Raw genomic sequence first — 20,728 nt, forward strand, 5'->3', positions numbered from 1 at the left:
AAATGGTGGCTGTGTTTGTTGACATTCAAAGATAACAGGCATAATCAGGAAAACAGCTGAGGCCACCGGGGAGGACCCAGACCTAAGACAGAGCCCTCTCCTGTGCCGGCCACTCCCTCTGCCAGGACACAAGCCCCACATCCACTCCAGGAAGAAGTAAGAGCAAGTCGTGCTGACTATGCCTCCAGGAGGTCCCCGCACTGACCACGGCCACTCAAGTGGACACCAGCATCTCCTGCCTAAACAGCACAAGGGTCTTCTGATGTGTGTCCCTGCCCCCCTGTTTATATCCCCCAGGGAACACCGTCCTCACAGCCACCACGGGGATGCGGAAAATAGGCCTCAAGTGGCCTCACAACCCTAATCCCAAATTGCCAATGACCCCTGAGCCAGCCCCGCCCCTGGCTGCACCTCTCCAGCTTCATCTCCCTGAGCCATTTCACAACCTGCCCCTTTAAACACCGGCCTTCTCATTTCTCTGTGTTCTCCCTAAGCCCATAAGTTAGAGGTTGTGTCTATCTTGCTGGGCTCTGAGTCTGTCATCACTCAAGGACAAATGCTGGGTGAATGAGACAGAAGGAGGCCGATGACCCCAGGTCCCAGATGAGTGGAAGAGAGAACCCCAGGCCCAGTGGGCACTGCCGCAATGACCTCATGGTATGTATGTGTGCATACGCGTATGACCGCCTAGAAAATTACAGCTCTCCAGGATGGAGCTGGCCCAGTAGCAGAGAAAATAAAATGTCCCATATCCCTGGCAGGACAAATCTCCCAAAAGCTCAGCAGGAAGATGTGGGATCTGTGAACAGGAGGGCACTTGGTAAAATCCCTCATTTGATGTTGATGTGAAAAGTTAAACTTGATGCCCTGAGGGCCCTGCATTCTTCCCACACCCCATAGGGCTCCTGCTGAGCCAGCCAAGACTCCCAATGCAAGTAGGGGGGGAAGAGTTAAAAGACAGGAAAACTACTGGGGCCTCAGGGCATGGAAGGAGCCCTGGACCTTTCTCTCCATGATCTCTCCCCTACTCTCAAGTCCCTTTGGCCCTGGAACGTCCAGAGACCCCTGCATCCTTTCCTTCCCCTGGCCCTGCCTTTGCCAAAGCTCCATGCATTTGCCTCCATGTGGGTCCCCAACCCCAGGCTCTGGGAGCTGTGAGGAGGCTCAGGGTTCCTGCAGTCTGCTGGAAGAAGCGTTGATCTGCATGGACCTGTGTGGGTTCTGGGATCCCTTCCTGCAGAGGCCCCACAGATGCATCTTCCCTAGAAGAGCCAACAGGGATGGGTGAGGATCCCAAACCTTCTTCCAAACCCCACACCTGAAGAAGGAAGAGGGATCATCTGAAGCAGAGACCAGAGGGAGTGTCCAGGCCCCACAGTCTCCACCTGATCCCAGAAGCCAGAGGTGTGGCCACAGACACCCCACCAACTCCTCATGTGCCCCCAGCCCAAGATGAAGAAACTCCTCCAGACTCCCTGACTCATCTCAACTTAAAGAAAGTAGGACAATTCTCCAAGGCGGAGAAGACACCAGCTGCCTCTGTGGTGCTGTGCCCAGGAGGAAGATCACTGTTCAAACTGCCTTGGGAAATTATTTCAAAGAAATAAAGCCCTTGGATTCTCAGTGTTTTGAATGGCATTGCACTTAATAAACATGAGTTTTACTATTGTTTTCCATTTACCTGTATGTTTCTATTCAGCAGAGAGAGTTCTTAATATCCCAACAAAAAGTGGTTAAAGGACATGGGACAACTGTCATTGTCCCGTGGATTGTTAAGATCACTCTGCACATTTCATCTTGCACATGCATTTTTTCTGACCTGCGCTGCAGCGGCGAGCCAGGTGTACTCCATCAGGTTCATCTTCCAGATTCTTTGCTCTCTGTTTGTCTTCCTCAGTAGCACCCAGGACAGTAGATGGCATATCCCAGGCACTCAGTGAAGGTTTTCGAATGAATTAAGGGGAGAGGAGGGAGAGGGAGGCACTGCGTGTTGGGGGGTCCCATGTGCCAGACTGTTCTCTGAAAGCTTGACCCAGAGCCTCCCCTCCAGCCAGGGCCTCGTGATGCCCCTCAGCGCTGGACATGGCAGGATTTTTCCAAAACAGAATCAGTGCTCACCTTCTCCATCCACAGGAAGGTGCGGGCAGCCTGATGGGCCCTGGTTTGACTTCCATGCTCTAAGACACTCCCCTGGCTTGCAGGAGGAGATTTGGGGTCACTTGGATGACAGGGACTCTGGGCCAGACTCCGTTCTCCCTCATTCCCTCCTGAAAAGCGCAATCCTCCCTGTTCCAGCAGGCTGTGATGTGTGAGGAGACAGAAATGCATAATTTTCAAAGAGCATCCCTTTCCCTGGCCTCAGGCCAAGGCCGCTTCCCTCTGACCTGTCCCTTGTCTTTGCATTCAGGATGGACGCTCGCCACCTGCGCTTACCCCCTAGAACTCCCCACTGGCCTGACTCTGTGCCCCTGGGGAAAAGTGGGCCAGCCACTGGAACCTCATGCAGACCAGGCCACACAGACGGCCTTGGGAAATCACAGTGTCACATTCAGGCCCCAGTGCCCCCAGGGTCTCAGACACTAGTCCCTACCTTTCAGGGACACAGCTCTGTGACAGCCAGAGAAGCTGGCCCCCTACCTGCTGCCATCTCCCTCCTCCTCCCTTATTCCACTCCCCATCAGCTCCTCTGGGCCACTCCCTGCTGGGCTGTGTTCTTGCCCTGAGTTCCTCTGGCTCTGTCCAGCCTGCAGCCAGTGTCAGGAACTCCCCCCATGCCCAGGGTGCTACAAGCACCTCCCTCAGCATCAACTGTCTGCTCTGAGGGTGACCCTGTCCTCAGATTTTATTGGAGGAAAAAAAGGGGCAGCCCCTGGCATGACAAAAAGTGACCTGACTAGGACAGAAAACTGACTGCATTCCAGGTGCAGCCTTGTCAGCTCTCAGGCTGGGCCCAGGGAGCCTGGAAAGGGATGGCCCCTGACCCAGAACCTCTCCCAGGATTCCCATCAGCCTGACACCTCTAGGACAACCAGAGGATCACGTCTTTTTCTGCAAGCCACGCAAGGTCAGCCCACAGCAGTCCTGGGCGCCTATTTAGGTCCAGAGTAGCCGCTGAGGAGCTATCTGCTCTGTGCCTTGCTACATTCTCCAAAATAACTCAGTAGAAGATGGGGAGAATTCCTTAATCACTGCTGATTCCAGGGAAAAGGTCTCCAAGCATCATGGCCGTGTTCCAAGGTCCAGGAGAGATGGGCTGACGTTCCTGGGCTTCAGAGAGAGTGGGCTGCCTGGCCCTTTCCAGGCTCCCCTCACCCAGGCTTACAACTGACAAGGCCACACCTGGGGAAAGAAACAGACGTTCAGAAATATTCTAGAGACTCTGGAGACCCTGAGCAAGGGCGTGGAGAAAACTTTGAGATCCCAGTGGGGATTCCATGAGTGGAGAAGGGGTCAGGTCGTCCCTTGAGATGAGCTGCGAAGGCTGCCCTGACCTGGGCAGCAGACAAGCACCTTGAGAAGAACATGGTAGGAAGGTCCCCCAAGTGCAGGATTCTCGCTGGGGTCCTGGGGGTGGTGCAAGACTCCCTGAATTGGGCAGGAAAGGGAAGCCTGTCCATGAGATCTTTCCAACATTTAGGTTGTTGAACCGTTTGGGGGATGCTCTGAGCCCCTCCCCTGAGGGATCTGCCAGTCATCTGCCACCTAAACATGGGCAGGTTCCTCTCCCTGGCCAAGTCTCAGGGTCACCAGGTTTAAAATGCGGAAAATAGCAACATGCCTTAGATTCTCTGTGAGGGAGAGCTGAGATCCTGGATGAATGGTACCAGCCCCCTGCTGTGCCTCCTGGATGCCCAATCAGCAGAGATGCCCACGACCATCCTTGGTGCTGAGCTGATCCTCAGCCTCAGGTTCACAAAGCAAGGGCCTACAATGTAGAAGCCCCACTGAGCACGTTTCAGTTTAACTTGATTGCACACATAGTAGGGCATCAAGAGTGAGGTCAGAAATGTGGAGAAGGAACATTTACAGAAACATTCCAAGATAGAGAACATCGTTCAAACTACCCCAGTTTTGGTGGCCAGTGGCATCTCAGAGCCGTTTGGGTTTCACATGGGATGGGAGAGAAAGGCCTGGAGGACTTTCTGGAGGTGGGGAGGTACTCGCTACTCTGGGAAAGGGCTGCCCACCATGCAGGGTCCACTGAGGAAACAGGAGCTTCTCCTCTAGTGGCACTGAAAGGTACAGGCAATGGGACCAGGCAAAATCCAAAGGGAAAAGGGGATGGACAAAATCAGAGAGAGGGAAGAGTGGCAGGGAGGGGAGCTGCTGATGTCCGGGACATGAATAAAAGCTCAGGCCCTTGCCTTGCCTTAATTTGGAGCCTCTCTTTTACTCACAGGCCGTGGAAACTTCAAGGGCTGAAATGGCGGATGTGGATGAGAACTTCCGGGGCATATGGTCTGGAACCCCTGCACCCTTCCCAGAGGCCCTGAGTAAGACGCAAACAGCAGAGAACTGTCCAGAAACAGGCAGGCAGCGGCCCTTGGTGGTGTTGGTAGACCTTTGCCTCACGAACGGGACGCTGGATGAATGCCTCACCCACCTTTTAGAGTGGGGTAAGCAGAGAAAAGGCTTACTCCATGTGTGCCGCGGGAGCTGCAGCTTTTTGGAATGCCCGTTCCCCGTGTCACAGAGGTCCTGAACTTAGTGGAGGTTGACTGTATCCAGGAGGCAGACGTGTGCTGCCCTTCGAAACTGTCCATTCTTGTGAAGTTTGCCCCTTACCTGGGCCAGAGGAGGAATCTCCGCAGATTGTTCTCGTCAGCCCTCATGTATCTGCCTGCATTCCTCCAGATGAAATGAGGTAGTTACTGCCCGATTCACCTCTCAGTTCCTCAAGCTGCACTACTTCCAGCATCTGCCTCTGTACTCTGTCTCTTTCCTCAAAGGCCACCTGGACCAGCTGCTCAGGTGAGGGAGGAGGATGAGCTTTCTCTGCAGACCACAGCAGAGCCTTTCTTTGTTCCAGTAAACACCAGAGGGCATCGACTGCGACCCAGCCTATGGGAGGTGATAGTGAAGGGGACACCAAAATGTCCATGCATTGTCCTGTTTGCAGCTCTGTCCTGAAATGGGGATCACACAGCCATTCCAATAAAGGCAGAGGGATCACCTGGGCTAGATGCCATCGGGAAGGTGCCATTCAATGAAGCTAGCATGGAGGGTTCAGATCTATGAGGGTGCATTTGTGAATTTTTCCTAAGGATGTGTGTCTAGGTTAAGATGGTGGGAAGTAGAAAGGTGAAGAGGGCACTAAAGAACAGAATACCCATCACACTCCTATATTTTAACACACAAGCTCTGTCCTCACCTGCCCAGTGAACAGACAACATCCTGTCTCTCTCTCTCCTGTCAGTAGAGTGTTTTGAGCTTCAGGTCAGATCATTAATGTATGGGAAACGCATGATGTTGGAACGGAGGGTGAGGGAGCAGGAGTGAAGAATGGTAAAAGTGAAAGATGGTTTGCAGATGGCACAGGTATGTCAGGGACCCCTGCGGCCTGGTCACCACAGCTCATGTTGCAGGATCCTGCCTGGGTTTGTCCTTTATGCCTGTGTCTCTATTGGGCTTCTGTGGCCCAGAGATGTGGTCTTCTGCCTGACAGATGAGGAAAGGGAGTCTTAGAGTTCATGGACTTGACCCAGTCACCTGAGTGATGATGAAGGAGTGAGCCTCAGTTGGGACTGCCCTGAATGAGCAGCATCTCCATTCCCAAACCTGGGTGCTGACTATCAGATGAGCAGAGTTCACCTCATGAACTCTTGGGTTGGAAACGGGGTCATCTTTAACCCTGAGGTCACCCCCATTACCTCCTCTAACTCCTCCTGTGATCTCCCAGGTGACTCCAGGCCCCCTTGGAGATGATCGTAATGACCGACTGCCTGCTGTCAGAGTCAAACTTGAAGCATCTCTCTTGGTGCCCAAGCATCCGTCAACAAAAGGAGCTGGACGTGAGGGGCATCACACTGACCCATTTCAGCTCTGAGCCCCTTGCAGTTCTGCTAGACCAAGTTGCAGCTACTCTGCAGACCCTGGACTTAGACGACTGTGGGATAACTCAGCGTCATCCCGCTTGCCCTGAGCCGCTGCTCCCAGCTTAGTGCCTTCAGCTTCTGTGGGAACCTCATCTCCATGGCCGCCCTGGAGAACCTGCTACGACACCACATCATCGGGCTAAGAAAGCTAAGCCTGGAGCTGTATCCTGCCCCTCTGGAGAGTTATGACACCCAGGGTGCTCTCTGCTGGGGGAGATTTGCTCAACTGGGGCTGAACTGATGAAGACACTGAGGGACTTAAGGTAGCCCAAGATCACTGTGTTCAGCACCGTCCCCTGCCCTCCCTGTGGTGTCAGGACCTCCAATGACCTGGAGCCCAGTCACTGCCTCTGTTGAATGCCTGCCCATCAGGGTGGATAGATTTCAAGCTTTCTTCTGGTGATTTGGGAACTGAAACCCAGGCCATGAGTGCATGGTAAAGGGAGCACAGACCTGTCATTCCAGATGCCTGCTCAGTGTGAATGGGAAAGGGAAAGGGATGCTGCAGAGATGGGGCTAGGGAAAAAGTTGACTTGGAGTCGATGGGATCTTTAGAGACCCGTGTCCCAGAGAATCGGAAATGGGAAACCGAATTGCTAGAGTGAGACTCAGTAGGAGAGACACATGACAGAGTTACCCCTGCACAGATGCTTGTAAAGAAACAGTCAGAAATCAAAAGAAACTGAGTGGAAACTATCTGGTGTCCTCCGTGATTGCTTTACCGGGCTTAACAATTTAAACCTAAAAAGCTCCAGTTGGACATGTGATCCAAGATGGCCGACCACTAACACCTCGGGATTGTAGCTCCCAGTGAAAGCTCAGAGAACGAGACGATGCCACATCTTTAGACAAATTTTCATCACTCACCGATCAGCCGATTCCCAGTGGAGGAGCCCCACGGGTCGCCAGCGCGACTCTTGTGGCTGCCGCAGCGGTTTTGCTGGCGTCTCGGCGCAGCAGCTCTTCATGCAGAGCCAACGGGACTGCTTCCCCTACTGACCAGAGTTTGGAGCTCCAGGAAGTCAGAGCCGCTTGTTGCGGACTCAAGAGCGAAGCCAGACCAGAGATTCCCGGGCAGAAGAGCACCATCAGTCTTATCGCTGCGATTTAGGCCGCCACAGTGGGTTGCTAGGATCCCAGCACTGGGAATCAATAAGTCGGACGTCGACTCAGAAACCTAATTAGAAAGGCGGTTCATCTACAATGAAGGGAAAAAAACAGCCTAAGAAGGCCGAGTATACTCAAAATCAGAACCCATCAGCAACGGAACAAGCCCTGATGGAAAAGGACTCATCAGCAACCGAACAAGCCCTGATGGAAAAGGACTGTGTTGCATTATCTGAAGTTGGCTTTAAAAGGTGGATGATAAGAAACTTCTGGGAGTTAAAGGAACTTGTTCTAACCCAATGTAAAGAAACTAAGAACTTGGAAAAAAGGTTCGATGAAATGTTGAAAAGAATAGACAATATAGAGAGGAATATAAATGAACTTATGGAGTTGAAAAATACAACACGAGAACTTAGTGAAATATGTACAAGCTTAAACAGCCGAATGGATCAAGCAGAAGAAAGGGTATCAGAGGTCGAAGACCAACTTAATGAAACAAAATGACAAGACAAGAATAGAGAAAAAAGGATAAAAAGGAATGAGCAAAGTCTCCAAGAAATATGGGACTATGTGAAAAGACCTAATATACGCTTGATTGGTGTACCTGAATGTGACGGAGAGAATGAATTCAAGCTGGAAAATACTTTCCAGGACATTATCCAGGAAAATTTTCCTAATTTAGCAAAGCAGGACACTATTCAACCCCAGGCAATACAGAGAACACCACAAAGATATTCCTCAAGAAGACCAACCCCAAGGCACATAATTGTTAGATTCACCAAGATCAAAACGAAGGAGAAAATATTAAGGGCAGCCAGAGAGAAATATCAAGTTACCCATAAAGGGAAGCCTATTAGGCTTACAGCAGATCTCTCAATGGAAACCCTACAAGCTAGAAGAGAGTGGGGGCCAATATTCAATATACTTAATCAACAGAACTTTCAGCCCAGAATTTCATATCCTGCCAATTTAAGCTTTACATTTGAAGGAAAAATAAAATCTTTTAGGAACAAGCAAGTACTCAGAGATTTTATTACCACCAGGCCTGCTTTACAAGAACTTCTAAAAGAAGCATTATACACAGAAAGGAACAACCAGTATGACCCTTTCTAAAAATACACCAAAAAGTAAAGAGCATTAACATAAAGAAGAATTTTCATCAACGAAAGGACAAAATAGCCAGTTAATATCAAATGGCAGCAACCCTAAATTTAAATGGACCAAATCTCCCAATCAAAAGATACAGACAAAATCTAATGGTATATCCAAAGATATACATAGACTCAAAATAAAGGGTTGGAAAAAAAAAAACATACCAACCAAATGGAGAGCAAAAATAAATAAAAAGCAGGAGTTGCAATTTTCATATTTGACAAAATAGATTTCAAAGCTACAAGGATACAAGGGTAAAAGGATTAATGTAATAATAAGAGATCTTAACACCCAGATACATAAGACCCATAATGAGATTTAGATTCAACGAGACAGAAAATTGATAACGATATCCGGGACTGGAACTAAGATCCAGAACAAATAAACTCAATAGAGCTCGCCATTTTAAACACACAAAATATACATTATCCACAAAATCTAACGATATATCTAAAGATATACAAAGACTCAAAACAAGGGGATGGAAAAAAACTCACCAACTAAATGGAGAGCAAAAATAAATAAATAAAAAGCAGGAGTTGCAATTCTCACACTTAATAAAATAGATCTCAAAGCTACAAGGATGCAAGGGTAAAAGGATTAATGTAACAATAAGAGATCTTAACACCCAGATACATAAGACACATAATGAGATTTAGATTCAACAAGACAAAAAATTGATAATGATATCCAGGACTTGAACTCAGAGCCAGAACAAATAAACACAATAGAGGTCTCCATTTTAAACACATAAAATATGCATTAACCACTTTAAACACTCAAAATATTGATCGGCCATTATTGAAACCCATTTTAGGAATGAAGTAATATTCCTTATTCCCTCTTTTTCATTTTTCCCCTTCTTTTTCTCTTTTTCCCTCTAAAAAAAAAAAAGCTCCAGTTACTGATGGCAGAAAGAAGGTACTGATTTGTTTGTGAGTAATGAGGCTCAGCTCCCGGAAATCAAGGCATCAAAATGGAATTTGATCACTTGGATCAAATTTGATCATTTGGATTTTTTTTTTAAAGGTCTCCATTTTGTGTTGGAGATCATACTAGATGGCTGTTTTCTTCCATGAGCTGAGGATTCTCTCGCCTGAATTCCTCTTTAACCATCTCATTGTAATTTTCTATTACTGGGTTTCCCTGGGGTCTCTGCTAGTGATTCAGGTGGTTCTTTTCTCTTCTTTTCTTTATAAAGATGGGGTTTCACCATGTTGGTCAGGCTGGTCATGAACTGCCGACCTCAGGTGATCCACCCGCCTTGGCCTCCAAAGTGCGTGGGTTACAGGCCTGAGCCACCACGCCCAGCCTCTGGTGGTCCTTTTCATAATGACAGGCACTATGTTAGGACCTGAACTGCTGGCACGTATCCCTGCAGCTGAGTATGTGGTAGCAATTTGGATGCCTTTGGCAGGCTGTGCTTCAGCCTACGGCTTAGCTACTCTTTTCCATCTTCCACCCAACTGCAAGAGGCCTGTATGATTGGAAATAGGTAGAATGTGCGGCTCTGCACAGCCATTCCAAAACCGGCCTTTCTGCCACAGTTCCTCGGAAGCACGTACGTTTCCCTTGCTCTCTGTTCTTTTCCAGTCTGCAGAAGCAGGGATTTTTGTTTTGATCTATCAAATCTATGGAAGTAAAATGTTGCACAAGCAAGATCCTCTAGATGAAGAAGATACATACATTTCTTATAAAAAACTAAAAAGAGGAAGGGCAGACACTTCCTATGGCACAGTGAAAGCAGACCATGTAATGATGATGGAAACCGCTCAGACTTCTCTCTAAATGTGGAGATACACAGGAGCTTCTGTCTTGCTGAAATATTGCTTCGTAGTATGGCCCGTGGTAGTGCAGCTGGTCAACATAAAGGATAAGAACTGGTTCACACTGTCACACATGTAACAATTCTCATCTTTTCTTTTTAAGGTTCGTTGGTGTATTCACCAAGCGTTGTCACAAATGACAAATCAATGCTGTAATATAATTTGCACCTGGGATGGCTAACATGCAGCCTCAACTAGTTAAATGTGCTTTTTACTTTTTACCATCACCAGTTTTTACGACTGTTGCAAATACAGAAACTATCAGAAAACAGGGTCTCGGAAATGTAGAATTTTGGCACTCTGTTCATGAGTAAAAAAGAGCTATGTTTGTAAAGCATGACTGAGTTTAATGTAGTTGTTGTAAAAACAAAACTGTGTGCTTGCTCGACTTAAAATTCCTGACAACGTTGAACTTTGACTTGTATTCAGAAAAATTCCAAAACAGGTCAGTTACATAAGGAAGTACAGTATTTGTCAAGCCAGTATCAGAGAAAAGTTACATTAATGTTTGATTGCTGGATCTGGTATCTACTCATTAGTAATGAATACACATCTTTCTAGTGGAGGAGCCATGTTCTTTTCGATGGGCCTTCTGCATTTGTGCAAACACACCCGAAATCAATTGATCTTCTGGAGGAATGATTTGGTTGGGAAATTTTCCGCTCTGGAGCAGAGCAAAACGGTACCTTCTGGTCACCACTGGGGCTGGGAAAGGGAGGCCTCCAGGGGAGAAAACAACCTAGATGAAGATGCCCTGGGTGGTTCTGCACGCCCTCGCAAAGACGGCTCAATGGGTAGCCTCTCAGAGCAGCTCTGAGATCAACTGTCGTCTGAGTTAATGGGTAATGACCCAGAACAGTTCCCAAAACTTGGCACTTTCGCTCACCAGCCAGAGACACCCGGCCTCGGCTTCCCGCGGCGCAGGCGCCTGGAACAATCAGGGCACCTGGAGGAGCCAACTCAGCTGAGAGCGGTGATGTGTTTCTCTCCTTGAAATCCTCCTCACCTCGGGGCGCCTTGGTTCCCCTACAAATCAATCAGCCCTTTCAGGCAAAGAAGACCCTCTTTCCAGATCATCTAAGGGTCATTGTGCCAACATCCGGGTGTGGAGAGTTTCTGCAGGGAGAAGGACGCCGAGGGCCCCCTCCTCGCCGAGCCGGTGGCTGGAAGGGCGTGGAGTCGGGTGGGGGCGTGGAGACCCCTCCCCGTCTCTGCTCCGACGCCCCGGCCAGTCGCCTATTTAGGGAGCGGCGGCGGCTGAGAGCAGAGTGCCCATGGCGTGCTTGGTTGACGAGGTGTACTCCCTGCTCGCACCCGTACCCCAACCTGGCGGCCATCAAGGGCAGGGGCGCGGCGGGGACTACCTTCCCGCAGCCTCTTCCTTCTTTCCCCTCTCGGCGGGCGCGGCCTCGTCCTTCTTGGGCTGCGGGCAGCTGGCGGCCGCCAAGGACTTCCACAGCTCCCCGCGGGCGCAGTTCGTGGCCCTCCTGGGCAGGTGGGGCCGACAGCTCCACGTGGCGGTGCAGGGAGCCCGCGCATCCACGCCGGTGCAGAGCTCTGGGGGCGGTCACGCTGCAGCGCACGACCCGCGACCCCGAGGCCCCGGCGCGGAAGGCACAACCGGCAGCGGCTCTTCCTCCAGCGCCGGCCGGTCGGGGCCCGGAGCGTGGCAGCCCCCAGAGCAGCCCCCGCGCTCCCCGCGCACCGTCGCCCTGTACTCGCGCCGCGTCACAGTCTTCCTGAAGGGTCCCGGGGCCGCGGCGGGGGAGCTAGAGGACAGGTCGTCGGACGGAGAGCGGGGCCGCCGCCCGCGCGGCTTCCAGGCCCAGAGGAGGGGGAGGCGTCGGCGAGGAAGGTGCACCGACTGCCGCAGTCCGAGGACGACGGCCGCGAGGCCCTGGCTGAGGCCCGGGAAGCCGGGAGGCAGGAGGCCGATGTACCGGGGCTGCCGCTGCGGGAGGCTGAGGATGGCGAGGCGGCTTCGGGGTGCGCGCTGAGGAGCCCCGGATAGTCTCCACAGTTGGGGGAACCCAGACGGTGGCCCTGGACAGGAGGCGGCCGCCGAGGGAGAGAGGCCGTCGCCAAGGAGCCCGGAGCTGGGCAAGGAGCGACTGGGCTTCCAGGTAAGGCCTGGGGAGGCCAGAGCGCGGGGGAGCCCGGGGGTGCAGGTGTCTTCCTGGGCCCTGGCCCTGTGACTGCTCCGGGCTCTCCGAGGTGCGGCGCTTCCTTAAGCGAGGGCCATTTCCGTGTCTCCCAAACAGCCAGTGACCCCAGCGCAGGCACCTGGAATGGCAGGACACCTGGAGGAGCCAACTCAGCTGAGGGCGGTGATGTGTTTCTCTCCTAGAAATCCTCCTCCCGTCGGGGAGCCTTGGTTCACCGACAGCACAGTCTCAGGGCTGGCCTGACTTTCTCGCAGGGGCTGCTCCAGAGGCTGGCCAGGGCGATGGCCTTGGGACATTCTTATAACCCACGTGTTTGCGCTGTGAACCTCGGCCAGAGGACCGGCAGGCCAGTCCTGTCAGCGCGGTTGGATGATCTATGAGTAGGCACAGCTGAGCTTCCAAGGAGCATTGCCCGCTGCAGCCTCCATTCCCAGAGACCCCTCTCTCCCACTTCCCCACTACATGTGGCAAAAACCCCTGGACTGCTGGGATCTCTGTCGGCTCTTCTGTCTTTTCCTTTACAAGCTCCCAGGCCACTGGAAAGCTGAGGCTCCTGAAATGCACCCTCTTAGGAATGTGCTTGGCTTTTAAAAACCACCCCCACTCAGGAAATCCAATACTTCGAGAGCATTTGGGCTGCTCAGTGTTGCTGCCTGGAACAGGCTGAGGCTTTAAAGGGCTGGGGCACCAGAGGGCAGTCGTGACCCAGCGGAAGTGGAAAGGCACAAAAGGTGACGAGAAGCCCGAGGGACTCCTTCGTGGTCTCTTCCACTTTTTTTCCCCCCATAGCTGTAAACCCTTCTGAGATATGTTCGAAGAGCTTCCTGGATCTTCGATGGCTGTGTTGTTTCCGATAAAGGCTGTTGGCTATTTTTCCCCCTAGGGTTTGATGTCGCAGGTGGCTGTTGTGTGGGTGCCAGTCACAAAGTAGCGGCGGTTCTTGTTCTGGATATTGAACATTTGTCAGATATTTGCTCATCCACCTCTCATGGACTGTGACCTCTGAAAATGGCATTAGCTATCGGCCATGAGGGGTGGGGGGGTGGTCAGAAGCAGCCATTATACTCTTCAGGTCAAACATCTGCTGGGTGAACTCAGCCACGGTCAGGACCCAGTACCGCTGGCTGCCCTGGCTGGTCAGTGGGGCAAAGCCAGGCATGAAGTGCAGCCTGGGAAATGGGACCATGTTCACAGCCAGCTTCTGCAGGTTGGCATTCAGCTGGCCCGGGAAGTGCACCTACGTGGTGACCCCACTCATGGTAGACACCAGGTGATTCAGCTCATTGTAGTTGACTGTGGGCAGTTTTAAGGTTCTGGAGCAGATGTTATAGAGAGCTTCAGGATCCATGCAGAAGGTCTCATCTGCAGTTTCTATGAGCTGGTGGACTGAAAGGGTGTCTGACACCTTGGCTGAGGGCAGGATGCTGAATGTGTTTATAATCCTGTTTGGATACTCCTCCCGGATCTTACTGATGGGACTGGGTTTGGGATAAGTAACCTTCTCCCTACCCAGGAGGTGGGTCAGCTGGAAACCCTGCAGGGTTTCCACTTCATCATGATTTCCCCAAACAACAGAGCCTCAGCAGCCTGCAGAGGGAGGGGTGGGCAGTGTAGGAGTCAGTTCATCTCCAGGGACAAGGAGAAAACTTTCCAAACCATGAGACTCATGTGCCATCTGCTGGTAGTTCAGACCACATGGTGTAAATTTATTGATGTAAATGGGATATTGAATGGTGTCTCCAAAAATCTGCTGTTAGGTAAATGTTTATGCAGAGTATTCATTTGTGATTTATATATAACATTTTAGGATACAAATTGAAATACAAGGAATTTAGTATTTTAGAGTATGCAGTGCAATATTTTTAAAATGCTTAATGTGGTTTGGAATCTCAAATGACACCTTCAAAACTCATGTTAAAGATCAGTAAGAATAGTTCTTATTTAAAAATATTTAAATTTATAAAATTTTGGAGCTGGAAGGAAGTAGTGCAACATTTTTAGGGAAACATGATTCATATTCTTAGAGAACTTATAAGGTCACAGTGAAGTTGAGCAGAAAGTAGATCGTTCCCACATACTTCATGACCCCACACTAGCACAGACTCCCCAAGATCAACACCCCACACCAGCTGGTACATTTGTTCTAATGCATGAGTCACATGAACCATCCCTCTCGTGTTCACTTTGTGGTGGAGGCTTTACATCTAAATGCATTATAATTAGGTTCTCTACATCAAAAGGTGAAATTGGGACATAAAGGTCCCTAACTCCTATCTACGTGGCCTGGGGAGTCACTTCCTACAAACCACAAAGTCCCCTCAGAGAGGTTTTCTTTAACACTATATTAAGTGGCTTGTTTTCCAGGCTGACTCTGGCATAGCATCACATGACAGATAAGAAATCAAAAGATGTTTAATCCCAAATACTTACTTGCCATGTCTTGCATTAGAACTGCCCAGTTGTCTACCGGGGAAAAAGCTATATTCTGTTGAGAATTCTCTTTATCTTTCCGTAAGTGAACATGGGAGGTATGTAACATGCATGTATCCTGCACCCTGTGTATTTGCATAGCTGCTCCAATCACCTGCTGAATATGCCCACTTGGCCAACATGCTCAGCAGAGATTCCTGGGTCCCCTTCCCTCCCTCCAAGTGCTTGCCTCGTGTCCTGACTGGGGGCCCATTTCCCAGCATGCAGGTTGTAAACCTTTAGAAGACATTACACTCCCCTTTTTCTAAATCTATAGACCCCATGATTTTTTGTGGATATCACTGGTGTTAGAAGTGGGATTCCAAGGAGACCTCTGATTTTTTCCTGACGCCTCCTGAACCAGCAGATTCTGCACTGGCAAGAACCCCGTGAACTCTTCTAGGTGGCGCCAGGGAAAGACCTCAGGCACGTCTTCCTGAATTCAGATGTCCAGCTCTTGGGTTGAGGATCTCAGAGACTTTATTCTTCCCAGCTGGTTGTCTCCACACAGGCCCTGGAGGGGACCTTCTCTGTCAGTTCCAAGTTCAGGGACACAAGGGGCTTTCCCTTCCCAGTCCCTGTCCTGACTCCCTAATTGGGACCTTGGAGGGAATCTCTTTGTTGGTCCTGGGTTTGAGGAGTCTTCTAGTTTCCTCCATCTGAACCCAACAGATTTCTCTGGGGGCCCCTGCAGAACAAGGAGGCATTCAGGTCAGATTCCACTGGTTCATCAGGTTTGGTGAAGCTGCTCACCCTCTAGTAGCACTTACAGGGACATCTGTGATAGGTAAGTACAGTTATGAGGAACCTTAGTTCTAAGGGGACAGACTCAGGCCAGTGACCCTCAGGAAACCTGGTGACTCTATGTTTAAAGACTGTGTCCTGGATTATGTGGGGGGCAATCTAAAAATACAGATGAAGTTCATTGTTGTGATGATGGCACTGCCATGACACAGGTAGTGACCCATTTCCTCCATATTCAATGTGTTTATATTGGTAGCAGCTCAGGTTGACTTCCCGACATTTGCATTTTAGTGGCTATAATCCGATAGTACAGATTTCTAAGCACTATGTGGTCAATAAGGATTTACAGCCACCTGCCAGGCTCCATGATCTGCTGTGGGACCACAGGGTGACAGAGACACAGTCCCTACCCTTGAAGAAGCAATCTCTGTCTACCACATGAGATTGTCAAGCAAAAAAGTCATTATTGAACACAACCTGGGCACATGGTCCAGCGATCACACTCCCTGCCATTTACCCAAATGAGAAAACCTAAACCTGGAATTTTTTTTTTTTTTTTTTTTTTTTTTTTGAGACAGTTTCGCTCTTGTTACCCAGGCTGGAGTGCAATGGCGCAATCTCGGCTCACCGCAACCTCCGCCTCCTGGGTTCAGGCAATTCTCCTGCCTCAGCCTCCTGAGTATCTGGGATTACAGGCACATGCCAACATGCCCAGCTAATTTTTTGTATTTTTAGTAGAGACGGGGTTTCACCATGTTGACCAGGATGGTCTCGATCTCGTGACCTTGTGATCCACCTGCCTCGGCCTCCCAAAGTGCTGGGATTACTGGCGTGAGCCACCGTGCCTGGTGAAACCTGGAATTTTTTAATCACGACATTCATAACGGCCAGAACTTAATAGAGACCAACATGTTCAGCAGATAAATGGATGAATAAACTGTGGCACATTCTGACAATGTAATATTTTTAAGCCCTAGAAGACACAGAGGACACTTAAATCCACATAACTAAGTGAAAGAAGTCAGCATGAAAAGGCCACCTCCTGTAGACATTCTGGAAGAGGCAAATCTATGGACACAGTAGAAAGCCCAAGGGTTGCCGGGAGTCAGGGTACAGTGAGATGGACAGAAAGAGAACAGATGATTTTTTAGGGCACTGGAACTACTCTGCATGATGCTATAAGGGTGAATACATGTCATTATCAATTCACCAGAGCTCAGAGAATATACAACACCAACACTGAACCCTTAATGTCAATAATGAACATTGGCTGATAAGGATGGTTCATGTGACTCATGCATTAGAACAAATGTACCAGCTGGTGTGGGGTGTTGATCTTGGGGAGTCTGTGCTAGTGTGGGGTCATGAAGTATGTGGGAACGATCTACTTTCTGCTCAACTTCACTGTGACCTTATAAGTTCTCTAAGAATATGAATCATGTTTCCCTAAAAATATTGCACTACTTCCAGCTCCAAAATTTTATAAATTTAAATATTTTTAAATAAGAACTATTCTTACTGATCTTTAACATGAGTTTTGAAGGTGTCATTTGAGATTCCAAACCACATTAAGCATTTTAAAAATACTGCACTGCATACTCTAAAATACTAAATTCCCTGTATAAAATTTCAATTTGTATCTTAAAATGTTATATATAAATCACAAATGAATATTCTGCATAAACATTACCTAACAGCAAATTTTTGGAGACACCATTCAATATCATCCCGTTTACATCAATAAATTTACACCATGTGGTCTGAACTACCAGCAGATGGCACATGAGTCTCATGAGTTGGAAATTTTTCTCCTGGTCCCTGGAGATGAACTGGCTCCTGCACTGCCCACCCCTCCCTCTGCAGGCTGCTGAGGCTCTGCTGTTTGGGGGAATCACGATGAAGTGGTGGCGGCATGTGGAAGCTGAGTCTCATCGCCTGCCCTGGGTTCCTGCAGAATAGAAGGTGAGATTGAAGGGCGAAGAATGCTGGGTCTTCTATTAGGAGGGAAAGAAAGTAACAAGATGCACGTATTGAGCTGTAAGCCAGGCTCCATTCCAAGTCTTGATTGTGCACCATCTCATTGGGTCCTACAAGGGCCTCATAGGGTGGTGGGCATCATCACCTACACTTTACAGGGAAACTGAGCCTCCTGCCTGTTTTGTACCCAACCACAGCACCCCAGGTCCTCAGCCGGGTTCTACTATTACGTGCCCTTTGTGTAGGGTCCTTCAGCAAAGAAAAGGTCACCAATTACACACAGGCACTTGATCCTTAACTTCCCTCTGACGATGTGTGATCCCAAACATGATGCACTAGTCTTCCTTGGCAGGGAGAAAGGGGGGAGTGCTAAGAAAAGGGTTTTTGTTTTTCATTTGATATGGAGTTTGGCTCTGTCACCCAGGCTGGAGTGCAGTGGCACGACCTCAGCTCACTGCAACCTCCACCTCCCAGGTTAAACCAATTCTCCTGACTTAGCCTCCTGAGTAGCTGGCACTAAAGGTGCACACCACCATGCCCAGCTAATTTTTATATTAGAGACAGGGTTTCACCATGTTGGCCAGGCTGGTCTCAAAATCCTGCCCTCGTGATCCGCCCACCTTTGGCCTCCCAAAGTGCTGTGACTATAGGCGTGAGCCACCAAACCCAGCCAGAAAAGGTCTTTGATCGATATTACAGGTATTCTATGCCTACATAATGTAAACATTTTGCTGAAAGGGAATTTGGATGTCTTTATTTCCCACAACTACTTTAATTCAGCAAGGGCCACTACCCACCATGAGGACAGGCATGGGTTGGTGATGCCCTGAGGGTCCTGCTTATGCCGTGTGGACCTCCGCTTCCGGGGCAGAAGCCATGCCTCATGCTTTCCCAGCACAGGTAATGGCCAGGATCTGAGGATACTGGGCCCACCCATTAGGAGCAAACAGGGTCTCAGCATCTGGACAGAACTGGGGGCCCCTGAGAAGACGGGGCTTAACTTCAGTGGCTGACACTCACTTTCCACTTAGAATGGTCCAGGCCCTGTGCGTGTGTCTCATGTGTATTGACCCAGTAAACAGGCACAGAGAAGAGTAAGGAGGCAACAGATGCCCAGAGAGAAAGTAGTAAAGTGCCGAGGAGGAGGGGGCCTAGAACCTTCCTTTTTTGGGTAAAGCGGGGAAGCAGTGTGGATTCTTGTGTGTGTTCTGATAGCCATGTGTCACTATGTTCTTGTTCTTTGTGTCTTCACATCTCCTCCTGTTGCATTTTAAGGCATTTTTATAGTATATGGTTTTACCTAATAAAGCATTCTCTAAAAGCAAAAAAATCCACTACACAGAAGGCACAGCGCTGTTGGAGTCAGTGATGGAAGTTGTGAAGGAGGCTGACAGCTGTGACTACCTGCAGGGTTTCCAGCTGACCCACCTCCTGGGTGGGGAGAAGGTTACTTATCCCAAACCCAGTCCCATCAGCAAGATCCAGGAGGAGTATCCAGACAGGATTATAAACACATTCAGCGTCCTGCCCTCAGCCAAGGTGTCAGACACCCTTTCAGTCCACCAGCTCATAGAAACTGCAGATGAGACCTTCTGCATGGATCCTGAAGCTCTCTATAACATCTGCTCCAGAACCTTAAAACTGCCCACAGTCAACTACAATGAGCTGAATCACCTGGTGTCTACCATGAGTGGGGTCACCACGTAGGTGCACTTCCCGGGCCAGCTGAATGCCAACCTGCAGAAGCTGGCTGTGAACATGGTCCCATTTCCCAGGCTGCACTTCATGCCTGGCTTTGCCCCACTGACCAGCCAGGGCAGCCAGCGGTACTGGGTCCTGACCGTGGCTGAGTTCACCCAGCAGATGTTTGACCTGAAGAGTATAATGGCTGCTTCTGACCACCCCCCCACCCCTCATGGCCGATAGCTAATGCCATTTTCAGAGGTCACAGTCCATGAGAGGTGGATGAGCAAATATCTGACAAATGTTCAATATCCAGAACAAGAACCACCGCTACTTTGTGACTGGCACCCACACAATGTAAAAACAGCCACCTGCGACATCACACCCTAGGGGGAAAAATAGCCAACAGCCTTTATCGGAAACAACACGGCCATCGAAGATCCAGGAAGCTCTTCGAGCATATCTCAGAAGGGTTTACAGCTATGGGGGGGAAAAAAGTGGAAGAGACCACGAAGGAGTCCCTCGGGTTTCTCAACACCTTTTGTGCCTTTCCACTTCCGCTGGGTCACGACTGCCCTCTGGTGCCCCAGCCCTTTAAAGCCTCAGCCTGTTCCAGGCAGCAACACTGAGCAGCCCAAATGCTCTCGAAGTATTGGATTTCCTGAGTGGGGATAGTTTTTAAAAGCCAAGCAAATTCCTAAGAGGGTGCATTTCAGGAGCCTCAGCTTTCCAGTGGCCTGGGAGCTTGTAAAGGAAAAGGCAGAAGAGCCGACAGAGATCCCAGCAGTCCAGGGGTTTTTGCCACATGTAGTGGGGAAGTGGGAGAGAGGGGTCTCTGGGAATGGAGGATGCAGCGGGCAATGCTCCTTCGAAGCTCAGCTGTGCCTACTCATAGATCATCCAACCGCGCTGACGGGACTGGCCTGCCGGTCCTCTGCCCGAGGTTCACAGCGCAAACACGTGGGTTATAAGAATGTCCCAAGGCCGTCGCCCTGGCCAGCCTGTGGAGCAGCCCCTGCGAGAAAGTCACCCCTAGACTGTGCTGTCGGTGAACCAAGGCTCCCCGACGGGAGGAGGATTTCGAGGAGAGAAACACATCACCGCCCTCAGCTGAGTTGGCTCCTCCAGGTGTCCTGCCATTCCAGGTGCCTGCGCTGGGGTCACTGGCTGTTTGGGAGACACGGAAATGGCCCTCGCTTAAGGAAGCGCCGCACCTCGGAGAGCCCGGAGCAGTCACAGGGCCAGGCCCCAGGAAGACACCTGCACCCCCGGGCTCCCCCGCGCTCTGGCCTCCCCAGGCCTTACCTGGAAGCCCAGTCGCTCCTCGCCCAGCTCCGGGCTCCTTGGCGACGGCCTTTCTCCCGCGGCGGCCGCCTCCCAACCAGCGCCGCCGTCTGGGATCCTCCCCGCCTGCGGAGACTGTCCGGAGCTCCTCAGCGCGCACCCCGAAGCTGCCTCGCCCTCCTCAACCTCCCGCAGCGGCAGCCCCGGACCATCGACCTCCTGCCCG

General features: G+C 50.3%; 1 protein-coding gene and 2 pseudogenes across 1 annotated transcript; 2 read left to right on the plus strand and 1 right to left on the minus strand.

Moving 5' to 3' along the window:
* The first annotated feature begins 4,083 nt into the window (after positions 1-4,083).
* On the plus strand, positions 4,084-6,452 carry PRAMEF12 (PRAME family member 12). Its single transcript, XM_035307788.3, is given in 7 exon segments — positions 4,084-4,646; positions 4,649-4,807; positions 4,810-4,860; positions 4,863-4,971; positions 5,900-6,115; positions 6,117-6,319; positions 6,322-6,452. Coding segments are annotated over 7 exon segments (1,092 nt in total). The 5' UTR covers positions 4,084-4,423.
* A 6,772-nt stretch (positions 6,453-13,224) lies between these two features.
* LOC100412733 (tubulin beta-8 chain pseudogene) lies at positions 13,225-14,428 on the minus strand (annotated as a pseudogene).
* Positions 14,429-17,304: 2,876 nt separating this feature from the next.
* LOC118143214 (tubulin beta-8 chain pseudogene) lies at positions 17,305-19,483 on the plus strand (annotated as a pseudogene).
* Positions 19,484-20,728: the final 1,245 nt, after the last annotated feature.

The sequence above is a fragment of the Callithrix jacchus genome, chromosome 7 (genome assembly GCF_049354715.1).
Source record: "Callithrix jacchus isolate 240 chromosome 7, calJac240_pri, whole genome shotgun sequence".
Lineage (NCBI taxonomy): Eukaryota > Metazoa > Chordata > Mammalia > Primates > Cebidae > Callithrix > Callithrix jacchus.